Source organism: Pristiophorus japonicus, chromosome 9 (assembly GCF_044704955.1).
Source record: "Pristiophorus japonicus isolate sPriJap1 chromosome 9, sPriJap1.hap1, whole genome shotgun sequence".
NCBI lineage: Eukaryota > Metazoa > Chordata > Chondrichthyes > Pristiophoridae > Pristiophorus > Pristiophorus japonicus.
In genome coordinates, this window is record NC_091985.1 from 163,855,027 (window position 1) to 163,874,207 (window position 19,181).

General features: G+C 46.6%; 1 protein-coding gene across 1 annotated transcript in view; it reads left to right on the forward strand.

Moving 5' to 3' along the window:
• The first annotated feature begins 372 nt into the window (after positions 1-372).
• The window catches only part of LOC139273958 (probable G-protein coupled receptor 139), a 35,771-nt gene continuing 16,962 nt past the window's right edge, over positions 373-19,181 (forward strand). The window contains exon 1 of the mRNA XM_070891031.1: positions 373-454. Within this exon, the coding sequence (XP_070747132.1) occupies positions 373-454 (82 nt within the window). The remainder of the gene's footprint in view (positions 455-19,181) is intronic.

Sequence of the window (19,181 nt, forward strand, 5' to 3'; positions counted from 1 at the left end):
GGAATGATCTTGTGGGATCCGCAAGAGTAAGTATTACATTGATTTACATGCATTTATGTATTTATATAATATGACTTATAACAGGCATGAGTGATTATCATCGTATGTGAGGTCTTCCACTTTTACCGGGAATGTTTTACTCAAAGCCTATGGTCATGTCTTTAGGTAAAGAATGATAATAATCATAATAATCATGATTACATCTGTCGGTTATGTGTTGTATCAGTCTATGTGACAGTACCTAGCAATGATATCACACAATGATCTCATACCATGTTGTCCTGTCACCTTTTACAGAAGAAGCTATCGACGATGAGGTCCGTGCAGAGGGGAACGGGTGGGGGGCCACCAGTCCCCAGCGACATCACTGAGATGGAGGAGCGGGTGCTCGCACTCGTGGGGAAGCACACCCGGACAGCCACAGAAGCTTCTGTGGACCCTGAAGTGACGCCACGTGAGTAAAGCTTACCCCATTGCGTGATGTAAATTCAATAGATGCCACATCCACTCATATCCGAACAATCATATATGATAGATCATTTCAAAATTGTCATAGAAATAATGCTGCCCTAATGAAAATCATTGCAATGCAAATGTGTTGTCTGAGATGATTTTGAGAGCGGCGGTGCTTTTGTTGTGCATATGCTGTGTGTAGCGCTGGACTCACCTTGTGACCCTTGCACCCCCTTCTCCTCTAATAACCTCATTTGTGTTTTGCAGCACCCTCCTGCTTTGCATTTGTATTCTGTGTTGCTGGACATGTTGAACATTTGATTGATGTCAATGGTCGAAAAAGTGGGGTGTGGGTAGGTGTTGGTTGTTACTGCCTGTGATACTTATGATTTCAGACCAATGTCCGTATAACATTTTTTCTATTGAACATAACCTTGTTGTGCATTGTCTCAGATAGCTGTTGATTCCTTAACATGAAAAGGTTAAATACAACTTAACTTCAATCAACGTAAATTATAACTGGCACCAAGGTGATGGCACCATTGATGTCTGAGCTGCACACATACAGTAGTCTGCCACCATTGTCACTCACATCAATGTTTTTTCAGGCAAATCGTTCAGATAGCACCTCCTCACGTAAGAGTTTTGCAGCTATGTAGCCACCATGGGCCTCTTCCTGCAGTCTGGAAGGGGGCGTGGCATGGTTGCATTGCCGAGGTCCGTGTCCAGACCCTGGTTGTCCTCTTCCTCTCTCTCCTGATGTGGATTATCAGTCCCTTCTAGCAATTCTTGGCCCCTCCTGATAGCAAGGTTGTGCAGCATGGAGCACACGATCATGAATTTAACTACTGGCTCAAGGTTGAATTGTAGGTCATATCAGTTATCACCAAGCATCCAGCATTGTCCTTGTGGCTGAATCTTAAAGATGTCAGTGACAGCGCTCTCACGCAGCATGTGAGCCTCATCGAAGATGCCGGGACATTTGGCATTCACTGCCAGTATGATCGGGTTGTGGTCGACAACTAGTTGGAACTTCAGGAAGTGAAATCCTTTTCTGTTACGAAAACGGTCCGGGTCCTGAGAAGTTGGCCGCATAGCGATGTGAGTGCACTAAATAGCTCCCTGCACCATGGGGAACTTAGCAATGTGGTAGAATGCTCCAGCCCTGTCAGTCTGAGCCTCCGTGGTCATGGGGAATCTGATAAAATCCATCCTTCTCGCATACAGGGCCTCCGTGACCTGCCTAATGCAGCGATGGGTTGCATGGTGGGACAGGGGGCAAATCTCGATCGCAGAGGCCCGAAAGGAATCGAACATGTAAAAAGACAGTGCAGCGGTGACCTTGACCGATAGTGATGTTCTGATGGCAGGCTGCATATGTGGTCTCACATATTTCATTGATCACCACCTTGTGGAAGCGCAGTCTCCGAAGGCAGGTGTGGTCAGAGACGAGAGGTAAGACCTCATTTCCCTGTACATGCGGGGTGTGTATGGTCTGGCCCTCCTCCTCATTCTTGCACAACTTAAATTGGGGACATAATGATGTGCATCACACATTGAGCCATCCGCACTCTGCAGCATCTGGTTATTAATCGGTGCAGGCTGAGAAATGGCTGGCCCCATTGCAATGAAAGTATAATAGCGATTGATCAGAAGCAATAATTTCTTCACTAAAATACACCTGCAGTAAACCCCCAATAGTTCAGAGTCTGAAAAGATGTCTGTTGAGATGGTCACTTCACCTGAGAAGAATTCCAGAGTCAATGCAAACTCCCCCGAAGTTGAAGCAGTCTTTTGAATGAAGCGACCTGCGATTTAAAAATGGCAGCCACAAAGCTGGCGTTAGTTCAGAACAGTTCCACTTTTTCTGGGTGGTTTTTTGGGCGAGCGATATTGTGGCTGATATGTGTGCGAGGTGGTGAAAGTGACAGTGGGCGATCTCCTCGGCGCTAGTTTCTGGTTATTAATCGGTGCAGGCTAAGAAATGGCTGGCCCCATTGCAATGAAAGTATAATAACGATTGATCAGAAGCAATAATTTCCTCACTAAAATACACCTACAGTAAACCCCCCCCAAAAAAATGTGCGGGCGGTATCATTGAATTTTGGCATTATTTCCGTGCAGAAATTAATGCTGGGCGATGTTATGGGCATTGATTTCGCCCATTCTGATGATTCCGGCCAAAAAAAGTGGGCGGGCGGTATTATTTTTTCCCAGCGTTAACACCTGGGGAAAGTAACGTTCGGCGATAAGTTCCCGAAAAATGCGCAAAAGTTTTCATTTTGTGGCTAAATGGGCGATATATGGGCGTTAAACGTCATTTCAGTGGCAAAATGGCACAAAGTGGGCGTTAAGCATGCAAAAAAAGTGGAAAATCTAGCCCCATAGCTTTCTGCACCGTGCACTGTATTTGTTTAGAAGTGGGAATTATGAGTAATGATATAGATTTCAACAATAAACAATCAATCTGTAGGTATGTTAAAGCTGTAGTATTCAAGTAATGTGGTAATTTAAATGAATGGCATCAAACAGGAAATTAGGGATGCTTGCAATAAAGGTACAGCAGTTATCATGGGTGACTTTAATCGACAAATCAATTGGGCTAATCAACCTGGTAGCAATACGGTGGAGGAGGATTTCCTGGAGTGTATAAGGGATGGATTTCTAGACCAATATGTCGAGGAACCAACTAGAGAGCAGGCGATTCTAGACTGGGTCTTGTGTAATGAGAGAAGATTAATTGGCAAACTTGTTGTGCGAGGCCCCTTGGGGAAGAGTGACCATAATATGGCAGAATTCTTCATTAAGATAGAGAGTGGCATAGTTAGTTCAAAGACTAAGGTCCTGAACTTAATGAAAGGTAACTTCAATGGTATGAGACGTGAATTGGCTAGGATATACTTAAAGGGTTGACAGTGGATAGGCACTGGCAGACATTTAAAGATCACATGGATGAACTTCAACAATTGTACATCCTTTTCTGGCGTAAAAATAAAACGGGAAGGTGGCTCAACCGTGGCGAACAAGGGAAATTAGGCATAGTGTTAAATCCAAGGAAGAGGCATATACATTTGCCAGAGAATGCAGCAAATCTGAGGACTGGGAGAAATTTAGAATTTAGCAGAGGAGGCCAAAGGGTTTAATTAGGAGGGGGAAAATAGAATATGAGAGTAAGCTTGCAGGGAACATAGCGTCGATAGATATGTGAAGATAAAACGATTCGTGAAGACAAACGTAGGTCCCTTTCAGTCAGAATCAGGTGAATTTACAATCGGGAACAAAGAAATGGCAATTGAACAAATACATTGGTTCTGTCTTCACTAAGAATGACACAAATAACTTTCCGGAAATACTTGGGGACCGAGGGTCTCGCAAGAAGGAGGAACTGAAGGAAATCCTTATTAGTCATGAATATGTGTTAGGGAAATTGATGGGATTGAAGGTCGATAAATCACCAGGGCCTGATAGTCTGTATCCCAGAGTACTTAAGGAAGTGGCCCTAGAAATAATGGACGCACTGGTGGTCATTTTCCAACATTCTATAGACTCTGGATCAGTTCCTATGGATTGGAGGGGAGCTAATGTAACCCCACTTTGAAAAAAGGAGGGAGAGAGAAAACAGAGAATTATAAGCCGGTTAGCCTGACATCAGTAGTGGGGAAAATGTTGGAATCAATTATTAAAGAAGTAATAGCAGCGCATTTGGAAAGCAGTGAGAGGATCGGTCCAAGTCAGCATGGATTTAGAAAAAGGAAATCATGCTTGACAATTCTTCTAGAATTTTCTGAGGATCTAACTAATATAGTGGACAAGGGAGAACCTATGGATGTGGTGTATTTGGACTTTCAAAATGCTTTTGACAAGGTCCCACACAAGAGATTCGTGTGCAAAATGAAAGCATATGGTATTGGGGGTAATGTATTGACGTGGATAGAGAACTGGTTGGTAGACAGGAAGCTAAGAGTAGGAATAAACAGGTTCTTTTCAGAATGGCAGGCAGTGACTAATAGGGTACCGCAAGGTTCAGTGCTGGGCCTCCAGCTAGTTACAATATACATTAATGATTTGGACGAAGGAATTGAATGTAATATCTCCAAGTTTGCAGATGATACTAAGCTGAGTGGCAGTGTGAGCTGTGAGGAGGATGCTAAGAGGCTGCAGGGTGACTTGGACAGGTTAGGCGAGTGGGCAAATGCACGTCAGATGCATTATAACGTCGATAAATGTGAGGTTATCCACTTTGGTGGCAAAAACAGGAAGGCAGAATATTATCTGAATGGTGACAGATTCGGAAAAGTGGAGGTGCAATGAGACCTGGGTGTCATGGTATATCAGTCAGTGAAAGTTGGCATGTAGCTACAGCAGGAAATGAAGAAGGCAAATGGCATGTTGGCCTTCATAGCAAGAGGATTTGCGTACAGGAGCTGGTAAGTCTTACAGCAGTTGTACAAGGCTTTGGTGAGGCCACAGCTTGAATATTGTATACAGTTTTGCTCTCCTAATCTGAGGAAGGACATTCTTGCTATTGAGGGAGTGCAACGAAGGTTCACCAGACTGGTTCCCAGGATGGCAGGACTGACATATGAAGAAAGACTGGATTGACTAGGCTTATATTCACCGGAATTTAGAAGAATGAGAGGGGATCTCATCGAAACATGTAAAATTCTGACGGGATTGGACAGGCTAGATGCAGGAAGAATGTTCCCGATGTTGAGGAAGTCCAGAACCAGGGGTCACAGGGACATATTCTAAGGATAAGGGGTAAGCCATTTAGGACTGAGATGAGGAGAAACTTCTTCACTCAGAGAGTTGTTAACCTGTGGAATTCCCTGCCGCAGAGAGTTGTTGATGCCAGTTCATTGGATATATTCAAGAGGGAGTTAGATGTGGCCCTTACGGCGAAAGGGATCAAGGGCTTTGGAGAGAAAGCATGGAAGAGGTACTGAGGTGAATGATCAGACATGATCATATTGAATGGTAGTGCAGGCACCAAGGGCCGACTGGCCTACTCCTGCAACTATTTTCTATGTTTCTATGTTTCTATGTTTCCCACAGAAAGTTGTTGAGGCTAGTTCGTTGGATATATTCAAGAGGGAGTTAGATGTGGCCCTTACGGCTAAAGGGATCAAGGGTATGGAGAGAAAGCAGGAATGGGGTACTGAAGTTGCATGATCAGACATGATCATATTGAATGGTGGTGCAGGCAGGAAGGGCCGAATGGCCTACTCCTGCAACTATTTTCTATGTTTCTATTTTTCTATGAATGAAAGACAATCTGGTTTCTGTTTGAAGGACCAGACCCACGTGATCCCCGGGATGTTTCCGCACAGCTGTGACCCTGTGATCCGTAGGCTGTTATTCTGACCTCCAGTATACAGCATCAGAGAGCAAGTATACTCAGGAGAACTGCCATCAGGTAGTTGTGCATTCCTTTCGCAGGTTGGCGCCGTATTCCGAGGTACACCAACTGCAATATCGGGCCCACTGTTCCCAGAAAGTTGCCTGTTACTGTAGCCTGGGAGATTAATGGTGCAATTGCTGGACATTGAACTGTTGAGTTGAGTTGAGTGTGCATCCATAATATCCTTTTGAAATATTCTGTTATAGAATCAGCATTTGGACGGAATACAGTGTGAACTTGTTATGTTCCACTGACGGTAACTAATAACATGCAAAGACAATTTGTCCCCATGGCGACCGATATTAATTACAGTCATTGAACAAACAAAGTAAATGAGTCCTTTCACTACAATTAAATGAACATAAAATATTATATTAAGCCACAGACTGCACAAATATATAGCGACATTCTCTAAAGCGCAGGATGTTCCTTCAATTACGACTGCAGGGAACAACAATAAACGTGAAATGTGCAGTCTCACAACACTGATGCAAAGTAAAACCACAGCTTATCTTTCTAGGATACAAGGTAATTCTGTCACTTCAGAGATCTCTATCCATCTCCCAAGGGTGAGTTTTACACTCAGACAAGGAGATCGAACCATGTAATGGGCCCATCCCAATTTATGTTCTCGAGCATGAGAATAACAAAAGACCACTCCTGCTTTCTAAAATGGTGATTTTGCTCCATACTGAACTGTGGGAGAATTATAATTCATCATTAAAGTGATTAGTCAGACATGTTCAGGTTCAGTCTCGAATGGTCAACGCTATTGAAGCCTCTCCACCAGCGGCCTCGCCCAAACCGCCGTGTGATGGTGTGACCCTTATCACCAAACCACACCTTTACAGCCCTCCGTAAAACCCAGCATTTGACCACCCAGCCGAACGTCTCCTTCTTTGGCTCAGTGTCTGTTTGTGTCTGATTACCCTCCTGCGAACCACCTTTGGATGTTTTTCTACATTACGGATGCTATATAAATGCAACTTATTGTTGTAGCTGATAAATGTAATCAAATTGATGACACCGATCAGAATGTATTTGTTGCACTCAGATTAGGGATTTAGGGAATATTGAAATAGGTAATTTATTGTAGCAGGTAACATTCTTGGGAAACTCTCCCCTCCCCTCCCCCACCCCCTGCTCTCGAGACAGAGGTTGTAGATTCCCCATGAAAATTTAGATCCTGTTTTCTTTGATTTCACTATGTTTCACCGCTTCGGTTCTCCTCAGAACTATTGCTAAGACAAATAATTTAATAAAATTAACCCCTCATTCGGATATTATGATGCTGTGACATTTTCTGGAAGTATATCTCACAACAGGCCTGGTGCCATTCGGTCCACATATCAGCTTTGCAAAATAGCTGGGATTATAACCTCACCGGGTACCAGAGTGCTATAAAAAGAAAGAAAAGTAGTAACTTGCATTTAGATAGTGCCTTTAATCACTTCAGGTTATTGCAGGGTGCTTCACAGCCAATGAAGTACTTTTGAGGTGTAGTCACTGCAGGAACCACAGCAGCCAATGTGTCCCACAAACAGCACTGTGACAATGAGCAGATAATCTGTTTTAGTGATGTTGGTTGAGGGATAAATGTTGGCCAGGACACCGGGGATAACTCCCCTGCTCTTGTTCAAAATATTGCTGTGGGATGTTTCACGTCCACCTGAGAGGGCAGACGAGGCCTCGCTTTAATGTTTCATCCAAAAGGTGGCACCTTCGATAGTGTGGCACTCCCTCAGTACTGCACTGGACAATCAATCTAGATTATATGCTCAAGTCCCCGGAGTGGAACTTAACCGCACAACCTTCTGAATCTGATGAGAGAATGCTACCCACTGAAGCATGGCTGACATCTGAAATGTAAAAGGTGGTTACACATTTCTGGACATGTTCCTCACACCAGCTGTTTTTACTGGTTTATCACAGTTATAACACACTGATACACAAGTACTTGAACTCTCGTGGTATCAATGATTGATCAGTTGTAACACACCTTGGACATGTTGGTCCTTTACAATCCCCTTTGCTAAGGAAAAAAGTTAAAAAGCGAAGAGCCTATGGTAGTGATTGTGGTGTTCTCCCTCATGGGGGCTTTTGGAGTAGGCGATGAGGTAGAGCTGGGTGTTGTCAGCGCACATGTAGAACCTGATTGTTTTTGGATGATGTCGCCAAGCGGCAGCATGTCGATGAGAAATAGGAGGGGGCCAAGAATCGATCCTTGGGGACAACAGAGGTAATGGTGTGGGAGCGGGAAGAAAGGCCATTGCAGGTGATACTCTGGCTACGCCTGGACAAATAAGAATGGAACCAGGTGGGTGCAGTCCCACCCAGCTGGATGACGGAGGAGACGTGTTGGAGGAGGATGGTGTGTTCGACCGTGTCAAAGGCTGCAGACAGGTTGAGAAGGACGAGGAGGGATAGTTTACCTTTGTCACAGTCACATAGCATGTCATTTGTGACTTTGATAAGGGCTGAATCAGTGTTGTGACAGGGGCGGAAACCTGCTTGGAACGGTTCAAACATGGAGTTGTGGGAAAGATGGGCACAGATTTGGGAGGCGACAACACATTCAAGGACTTTGGAGAGGAAAGGGAGGTTGGAGATGGGGCGGTAGTTTGCAAGGACGGAGGGGTCAAGGGTTGGTTTTGTAAAGTCCTTTCTCTACAGTATGAAACCACAAGAGGCACATTCTGGGGACAAGGTCACTCTGTGACCTTAACTCTTTATTCACAGGACTCCAAAGACATGGGACCTCCCTTTTTATAGGTAAGGGGTATCTCGCACAAGTTCACCCATTGTGGTCAAGGTGTGCATCTGCATTGAGTGTATACAGTAATACAGTGGTGTTATATTGTGGTTACCTACATGACATCACCTCCTGCCCAAAGTCTTACTGGGATCATAGGTTTAGTCTTTCAGGTGGTCTGCACTCCCTCATGGAGCGCCGCAGTTGGGGCTCTGGTTGTTGGACACTGACGTGAGTGTCTGTCACCTGTGGTGATTCCGGCCTGTCCGGGCTGACCTCAGGGACTGTGCATTCTTCTGATTGCTCTTGTTGCTCGTTCATTGGCGGTGGTATGAGCTCCATCTCATGGTCTTCTTCAGGTTCCTCTGTGTCGATGCTGAACCTTTTTTTGACTTGATCCAGATGCTTATGGCATATTTGACCAATGTTGAGTTTTACCACGATGACCCTATTCTCCTCTTTATCAATTACAGTACCCGCAATCCATTTGGGCCCCATGGTGTGATTGAGGACGAATACAGGATAATTTATTTCGATACATCTCCCCCTCGAATTACGGTCATGGTACCCGTTTTGTGACTTGCACTTACTCTCAACTATGTCGATCAGGACTGGGTGAATGAGGGACAACCGAGTTTTGAGTGTCCGTTTCATTAGTAGCTCTGCGGGCGGGACCCCCATGAGCGAGTGCGGTCGGGATATATAGGCCAGCAGGAGATGCGATAGGCGGCATTGTAGGGAGGGTCCTCGTATCCTGAGCATACCTTGCTTAATGAGTTGGACCGCACGTTCCGCCTGGCCATTGGAGGCCGGCTTGAACGACGCAGTCCTGATGTGGTTGATGCCATTGCCTAACATAAACTCCCGGAATTCGTAGCTTGCGAAACATGGGCCATTATCACTAACCAGGATGTCCGGCAAGCCATGAGTTGCAAAGATCGCACGTAGGCTTTCCACGGTGGTGGATGATGTGCATGAATTTAGAATGATGCACTCGATCCATTTTGAGTATGCATCTACCACAATTAGGAACATCTTTTCCATGAACGGGCCCGCGTAGTCAACATAAATGCATGACCATGGCCTGGTGAGCCAGTGCCACGGGCTGAGCGGGGCCTCCCTGGAAGCATTTCCCATCTGGGCACACGTCGAACACAGTGTTCCAGGTCTGAATCAATTCCAGGCCACCAAACGTGTGACCGAGCAATGGCCTTCATCAGCACGATGCCTGGATGCCCCATGTGGAGTTCCCTGATGAATGCCTCCCTGCGCCTCTGGGGCATAACTACCCGGCTACCCCATAGTAGGCAGTCGGCTTGGATGGAGAGCTCATCCATCCATCTGTGGAACGGTCTGACCTCCTCAGGGCATGCTCCGTGTGCGGGTGCCCAATCCCTCGTCAGGACACATTTCTTAATCAGGGATAGGAGGGGATATCTGTTTGTCCAGATTTTGATCTGGCGGGCTGTGTTGGGGGAGCCTGCGCTGTCAAAGGCATCGACAGCCATGACCATCTCAGCGCTTTGCTCCACTGCCCCCTCAGTGGTGGCCAGTGGAAGCCTGCTGAGCGCGTTAGCGCAATTTTCAGTGCTGGGCCGGTGCCGGATAGAGTAGTCATAGCAACCAGCATGAGGGCCCATCGCTGTATGCGAGCTGATGCGTTGACATTGACAGCCTTGCTGTCTGACAACAGGGATGTTAATGGCTTGTGGTCCGTCTCTAATTCAAACTTCCTACCACAGAGGTATTGATGCATTTTTTTTTTACCATAGACACATGCAAGCACTTCCTTCTTGACCATCCCATATCCACGTTCTGCTTGAGAGAGAGACCCGGAGGCATAAGCCACAGGTTGTAGTTGACCTTCAGCATTGCCTGCTGCAATACGCACCCAACCCCATAGGCCGATGCATCACAAGTCAGAACCAATTTTTTACAGGGGTCGTGCAGGGTCAACAACTTGTTTGAACAAAATAGGTTTCGCGCCCGATCAAAAGCCCGTTCCTGACAGTCCCCCCAAAACCAATTGCAACCCTTACGCAGGAGCACATGTAGCGGCTCCAACAACGTGCTCAAGTTCGGCAGAAATTTCCCGAAATAGTTCAACAGTCCCAGGAATGAACGCAGCTCCGATGTGTTGCAGGGCCTGGGTGCTCGTCGAATCACCTCTATTTTGGATTCGGTGGGCCGAATCCCATCTGCAGCAACGCTCCTGCCCAGAAACTGAACCTCAGGAGCTAAGAACACACATTTAGACCTCTTGAGTCGCAGGCCTACCCGGTTCAGTCAACGTAGCATCTCCTTCAGGTTGTGGAGGTGTTCCTCAGTGTCTCGACCCATGATGAGGATGTCGTCCTGGAATACGATCGTTCCAGGAATGGATTTAAGCAGGCTTTCCATGTTTCGTTGAAAAATCGCGGCCGCTGATCGAATGCCAAACCAGCACCTGTTATAAACGAACAGTCCCTTGTGCGTGGTGATGGTGGTCAGTAGTTTAGATTCGTTGGCCAGTTCCTGGGTCATATAGGCCGAAGTGAGGTCCAACTTGGTGAACAGCTTGCCGCCTGCCAGCGTGGCGAAGCGGTCCTCCGCTCTCGGGAGCGGGTATTGATCTTGTAGGGACACCCGATTGATGGTGACCTTGTATTCACCACAGATCCTGACAGAGCCATCCGCTTTTAGGATGGGAACGATGGGGCTCGCCCAGTCGCTGAATTCAACAGGCAAGATGATGCCCTCTCTCAACAGCGGTCCAATTCTCTCTCGATCTTTTCCCGCATCACATACGGCACCGCTCTGGCTGAGTGGCGCACTGGCCTGGTGTCCGGGGTGATGTGTATCACGACTTTAGTGCCTTTGAAAGTCCTGACACCAGGTTGGAATAGTGAATCGCATTGTTGTAGGACTTGTAAGCACGAACTTCACTCCACAGATGACATTGCATGAACATCCCCCCATTTCCAGTTTATCTCGGCTAACCAGCTCCTCCCTAACAGTGCGGGACCATTGCCCGGGACAATCCAGAGCGGCAGCTGATTCACTAACCCATTGTGTGTGACAGCCAACATTGCACTGCCGAGCACCGGAACGATTTATTTAGTGTAAGTCCGTATATTGTGTCTCAATACGTGTTAATTTGGGTCTACTGGCTTTAAGTGGCCACAGCTTCTCAAATTGCTGAACGTCCATGAGTGACTGGCTGGTCCCAGTGACCAGCTCTATGCGTACTGGGATACTGTTTAATAAAACCCTCATCATCATTGGTGCCGTTTTGGTCTATGAACTGTGAATATTCGCCACATGGACCCGCTGAACCTCGGCGTCCATCGATTTGCCCCAAAAGTCATCCTGCCTCAAAGAACCCTCTTCTGGTCCATCCGCCTCATGTATTAGTCTGATTGCAGAAATCCTGCACATTCGAGCGAAGTGGCCACTGAGATTGCAGTTCCTGCAGACAAACTGTTGAAATCTGCAAGATCGAGCTGAATGTTTTCCCTCACATCTCCAGCATGAGTTAAAGTTTCCATTGTTGGGAACAAAGGGACTATGGCCAGACATTCCGCGCTGACTGTCCTTTTAACTGCTCTTAAGTACCCTATTAGTGGGTGCCAATGGCCCCATCCCGGGCCGCATTGTCCACTGTGATGGTGTGAATGTCCGTTCAACATGCCATTGTCTCTGTTGAAGTCCCACTCTGGGGTCTATTACTGCCTGGGGAGTGTCGGACTGCCCCTGCCTGCCTGCGGGGCGCTGAGTCGCATTGATGATGTTGACTCCCTGATCCATCGCTGCGTTAGAGGCAGAATTGTGCGCGTATATTATTTTTGTCTCTTCCTCCCCCACTATGAAAGTTTGAGCTATCAACACCGCCGCTTCCAAGATCAAATCCTTGGTCTCAATTAATTTGCGGAAAATTCCCGCAGCACTGATGCCCTCGATAAAGAAGTCCGTTAGCATTTCCCCCCTGCATGCATCTGTGAACTTACAGAGGATGGCCAAATATAGAAACATAAAAAATAGGTGCAGGAGTAGGCAATTCGGCCCTTCGAGCCTGCACCACCATTCAATAAGTTCATGGCTGATCATTCCTTCAGTACCCCTTTCCTGCTTTCTCTCCATACCCCTTGATCATCTTAACTGTAAGGGCCATATCTAACTCTCTCTTGAATATATCCAGTGAGCTGGCATCAACAACTCTCTGCGGCAGGGAATTCCACAGGTTAACAACTCTCTGAGTGAAGAAGTTTCTCCTCATCTCAGTCCTAAATGGCCTACCCTTTATCCTGGTTCTGGACTTCCCCAACATCGGGAACATTCTTCCCGCATCTATCCTGTCCAGTCCCGTCAGAATCTTAAACGTTTCTATGAGATCCTCTCTCATCCTTCTAAACTCCAGTGAATAAAGGCCCAGTTGATCCAGTCTCTCCTCATAGGACAGCCCAGCCATCCCTGGAATCAGTCTGGTGAACCTTCGCTGCACTCCCTCAATAGCAAGAAAGTCCTTCCTCAGACTAGGAGACCAAAACTGAACACAGTATTCCAGGTGAGACCTCACTAAGGCCCTGTTCAGCTGCATTAAGACCTCCCTGCTTCTATATTCAAATCCCCTAGCTATGAAGGCCAACATACCATTTGCCTTCTTTACCGTCTGCGTGCCCACTTTCAGTGACTGATGAACCATGACACCCAGGTCTCATTGCTCCTCCCCTTTTCCTAGTCTTCCGCCATTCAGATAATATTCTGCCTTTGTGTTTTTGCCCTCAAAATGGATAACCTCACATTTATCCACATTATACTGCATCTGCCATATTTTTGCCCACTCACTTAACCTATCCAAGTCACCCTGCAGCCTCTTAGAGTCCTCCTCACAGCTCACACCGCCACCCAGTTTAGTGTCATCCGCAAACGTGGAGATGTTACACTCTATTCCTTCATCTAAATCGTTAATGTACATTGTAAAGAGCTGGGGTCCCAGCACTGAGCTCTGTGGCACTCCACTAATCACCGCCTGCCATTCTGAAAAGGACCCGTTTATCCCCACTCTCTGCTTCCTGTCTGCCAACCAGTTCCCTATCCACGTCAGTATATTATCCCCAATACCATGTGCTTTGATTTTACACACCAATCTCTTGTGCAGGACCGTGTCAAATGCCTTTTGAAAGTCCAAATATACCACATCCACTGGTTCTCCCTTGTCCACTCTACGAGTTACATCCTCAAAAAATTCCAGAAGATTCGTCAAGCATGATTTCCCTTTCATAAATCCATGCTGACTTGGTCCGATCCTGTCACTGCTTTCCAAATGCGCTGCTATTTCATCCTTAATGATTGATTCCAACATTTTCCCCACTACTGATGTCAGGGTAACCGGTCTCTAATTATCCATTTTCTCTCCCCCTCCTTTTTTAAAAAGTGGTGTTACATTAGCTACCCTCCAGTCCATAGGAACTGATCCAGAGTCGATAGACTGTTGGAAAATGATCACCAATGCATCCACTATTTCTAGGGCCACGTCCTTGAGTACTCTGGGATGCAGACTATCAGGCCCCGGGGATTTATTGGACTTCAATCCCATCAATTTCCCTGACATAATTTCCCACCTAATAAGGATATCCTTCAGTTGCTCCTTCTCATTAGACCCACTGTCCCCTAGTACCTTGGGAAGGTTATTTGTATCTTGCTTCGTGAAGACAGAACCGAAGTATTGGTTCAATTGGTCTGCCATTTCTTTGTTCCCCATTATTAATTCACCTGAATCCAGCTGCAAGGGACCTACGTTTGTCTTTACTAATCTTTTTTCTCTTCACATATTTGTAGAAGCTTTTGCAGTCAGTTTTTATATTCCCTCCAAGCTTCCTCTCATAGTCTATTTTCTCCCTCCTAATTAAACTCTTAGTCCTCCTCTGTTGAATTCTAAATGTCTCCCAGTCCTCAGGTTTGTTGCTTTTTCTAGCCAATTTATATGCCTCGTCCTTGGCTTGAACACTATCCTTAATTTCCTTTGTTAGCCATGGTTGAGCCACCTTCCCAGTTTTATTTTTGCTCCAGACAGGGATGAACAATTGCTGAAGTTCATCCATGTGAACTTTAAATGTTTGCCACTGCTTATCAACCGTCAACCCTTTGAGTATCCTTTGCCAGTCTATTCTAGCCAATTCACGCCTCATACCTTATCTTTCCTTAAGTGCAGGACCCTAGTTTCCGAATTAACTTTGTCACTCTCCATCTTAATAAGGGATTCTACCATATTATGGTCACTCTTCCCCAAGGGGCCTCGCACAACAAGATTGCTAATCAGTCCCTTCTCATTACACATCACCCAGTCTAGGATGGCCAGCTCCCTGGTTGGTTCCTCGACATATTGCTCGAGAAAACCATCCCTAATGCACTCCAGGAAATCCTCCACCACCGCATTACTGTCAGTTAGGGTAGCCCAATCAATATGTAGATTAAAGTCGTCCATGATTACTGCTGTACCTTTATTGCATACATCCCTTATTTCTTGTTTGATGCTGTCCCCAACCTCACTATTACTATTTGGTGGTCTATATACAACTCCCACTTGCATTTTCTGCCCTTTGGAATTCCGCAGCTCCACCCATACCAATTCCACATCATCCAGACTAATGTCCTTCCTTACAATTGCATTGATTTCTTCTTTAACTAGCAACGCCACCCCTTTTCCTTTCTGTCTATCCTTCCAAAATGCTGAATACCCTTGGATGTTGAGTTCCCAGCCTTGTTCATCCTGGAACCATGTCTCCGTGATTCCAATCACATCGTATCCGTTAACTGCGATCTGCACAGTTAATTCATCCACCTTATTCTGAATACTCCTCGTATTGAGGCACAGAGCCTTCAGGCTTGTTTTTTTTAACATACTTTGCCCCTTTAGAATTTTGCTGTAATGTGGCCCTTTTTGTTTTTTGCCTTGGGTTACTCTGCCCTCCACTTTTATTATTCCCCTTTCTATATTTTGCTTCTGATTCCATTTTGTTTTCCTCTGTCTCCCTGCATAGGTTCCCATCCCCCTGCCATATTAGTTTAACTCCTCCTCAACAATACTCGCAAACACTCCCCCTAGGAAATGCCGGAGGTCCACTACGAAGTCCGGTAAGCTCTGTACTTCACGACGTCGGGGGTGTAGAATCTGTGTCGGGCCATATATATGCTACTCGTCGGTTTGAGGTGCACCCCGATCAATTTGCTCAGATCTTCAAAGGTTTTGTCCGCCGGCTTTTCGGGTGCGAGTAAATCCTTCATGAGCGCGTAAGTCTTTGGTCTGCAGCTGGTCAAAAGATGAGCCCTTCGCTTGTCGGCCTCTGCATCCCCCATCCATTCTTTCGTATAGAAGCTTTGCTAAAGCCTGTCTACAAAATCGTCCCAGTCTTCCCCAACACAGTACCATTCCTCTGTGCTACCGGTGGCCATTCTTGTGGGTCGTGAATTTTCATTTCTCGTCGCCAATGTAAAGTCCTTACTCTACAGTGTGAAACCACATGAGGCACATTCTGGGGACACGGTCACTCTGTGACCTTAAATCTTTATTCACAGGACTCCAAAGACCATGACCCTGCGGTGGGACCTCCCTTTTTATACCTGGGTGATCAGGTAAGGAGTGTCTCCCACAAGTTCACCCCTTGTGGTCAAGGTGTGCATCTAGGTTGAGTGCATACAGTAATACAGTGGTGTTACTTTGTGGTTACATACATGACAGGTTTTGTGAGGAGAGGGGTGATGACGGCAGATTTGAGGGAGAGGGGAACAGTACCTGAGGATGGAGAGCCATTAACAATATCAGCTAACATGGGAGTCAGAAAAGGAAGTTGGGTCGTCATCAGTTTGGTGGGAATAGGATCGAGGGAGCAGGAGATGGATCTCATGGACAAGATGAGCTCAGAGAGGTCATCAAGGGAGTTGGAGAGGAACTAGAGAAAGTTGTGAGTTCAGGGTTAGGTCGGGGGTTGGGGGGGAGCCTGAGGGGAAGTTTGGCCCAGTGGGCGAGGGGAAAGAAGGGAAGCGGCAGAAGCAGCTGATCGGATGGTCTCAATCTCAGCGATAAAGAAGTCCATGAGCTCCTCACATATTGTGTTGGTGGTGAAGGTGGAGGTGGCTGGGGAGAAGGATTTTAGAAGATGATTTGTGGTGGACAAGAGAAGCTGGGTTTATCTTTGCATTCCAGGATGATCCTGGAATAATGAACAGTTTTGGCAGCAGGGAGCAGGACCCGATAGTGCTTTATGTGGTCCAGCCAGATCTGACGGTGAATCGCTAACCTAGTTGTCTGCTATAAACATTCAAGTCTGTGTCCCTTGGACTTAAGGGAACGGAGATGAGGATTGTACCAGGGGGAACGGCCAGCGTGAGAGAGAGTAATGGTTTTAATGGGGATTAGGGCATCAAAGGATGTGTGAGGGTGTGATTGAGCAGATTGATAGCTGCAGAACTGCTGTGGTGAATGGAGGGCCCAAGGCTGGAAAGTTGCAATTGCAAAGTGCTGTTGTAAGTGAGTTGGGGGAGGAATTTTTCCAGGGGTGGACACAGAATGGAGTGGTGTTGGGAGGGTGAAGGGGAATGTGAGTGGAGATGGAGATGGGCCACGGGAGGAGAGTAGGCCGGTCGAAGAGTAGTAAAGGGTTGGGGTAGGGATTTGGTGGCAGAGCAGCTTGGGAGGGGTAATGAGAAAAGAAAAAAGGGGATTGGAAGTGATGGGCTCGGGCCCGGAGTGCACACAGGGACATCAAGCTACACAGGTGTGGTTACATAGCGAGAGGAAGGAAGATATATCCTGGTAATAAACGGGGAATAGTGACGAGACAACAGGATAGAGTCCAGAGTTAAGGTCAGAGGTCCCGTGGTGGGATAAAGTTGAGGAAGTTAGGGTGGAGTCAGCATGGTGCATCGACGAGCTGATGTCCAGGTTTGGATCAGGTGTGGTGGGCAGTGAGTCCAGAAACTGTTTGAAGGGTAGAGTATCGGAGGACGCAGGACTGGAGGTATTTCCATGGCCATGAAGAACCAGGAGGTGTACAGAATCGATCAAAGTGCAGAGAAACGGTGATGAAGTTGGAGATCACGAAGATCCAGAAGCAGTGGAAACATGGACTTTGGCCCAGGAGTGTGAAACAAGAACCACACTGTGGCAAAATAAAACGGGAGAACCAGCAGCAGCACAGCCATGAGCTCAGCAGGTAACAGCAGCGGTGGGGGATGGGCTGTGGGATAGACAAAGTTACCTTACAATTAAACAACTGAATCGACGATCAGAGTCACAGCATCTGAGTTAGTGTAGTCCAGTGGAGTAGCAAGGTCTTGATGGCAGAGATGGCCGGGAATTTGAAAGCCAAATTTGAGCAAAGATTCACTGTGCACTGATGAAAACATAACAGATATGGGCAGGGAACTGGCAGTGTGCCCAGGTAACTGTAAACTTGCAGCTTGAACATGTAGTCAGGACTAAATTGCACACACTATTAGAGCCCGGGAACTTAAACAGTGGGAGAGAGGAGAGTGGGGGATAGAGGGAAAAGGATGGCAGCACATGGTCAAAGATAGAGTTGTTCAGCGAAACAGCTCCCTCGGGAGCTCAGTGATGTGTGGGGATGGACAGTAACTGTGAGTGATCAGTGATGTATGGGATGGACAGTAACTGTGGGTGATCAGTGATGTATGGGATGGACAGTAACTGTGGGTGATCAGTGATGTATGGGATGGACAGTAACTGTGGGTGATCAGTGATGTACGGGGATGGACAGTAACTGTGGGTGATCAGTGATGTATGGGATGGACAGTAACTGTGGGTGATCAGTGATGTCTGGGATGGACAGTAACTGTGGGTGATCAGTGATGTATGGGATGGACAGTAACTGTGGGTGATCAGTGATGTATGAGATGGACAGTAACTGTGGGTGATCAGTGATGTATGGGATGGACAGTAACTGTGGGTGATCAGTGATGTATGGGATGGACAGTAACTGTGGGTGATCAGTGATATATGGGATGGACAGTAACTGTGGGTGATCAGTGATGTATGGGATGGACAGTAACTGTGGGTGATCAGTGATGTATGGGATGGACAGTAACTGTGGGTGATCAGTGATGTATGGGATGGACAGTAATTGTGGGTGATCAGTGATGTATGGGATGGACAGTAACTGTGGGTGATCAGTGATGTATGGGATGGACAGTAACTGTGGGTGATCAGTGATGTATGGGGATGGACAGTAACTGTGGGTGATCAGTGATGTATGGGATGGACAGTAACTGTGGGTGATCAGTGATGTATGGGATGGACAGTAACTGTGGGTGATCAGTGATGTATGGGATGGACAGTAACTGTGGGTGATCAGTGATGTATGGGGATGGACAGTAACTGTGGGTGATCAGTGATGTATGGGATGGACAGTAACTGTGGGTGATCAGTGATGTATGGGATGGACAGTAACTGTGGGTGATCAGTGATGTATGGGATGGACAGTAACTGTAGGTGATCAGTGATGTATGAGATGGACAGTAACTGTGGGTGATCAGTGATGTATGGGGATGGTCTCGAGCCCTGTAGGTTACGGGACTTCA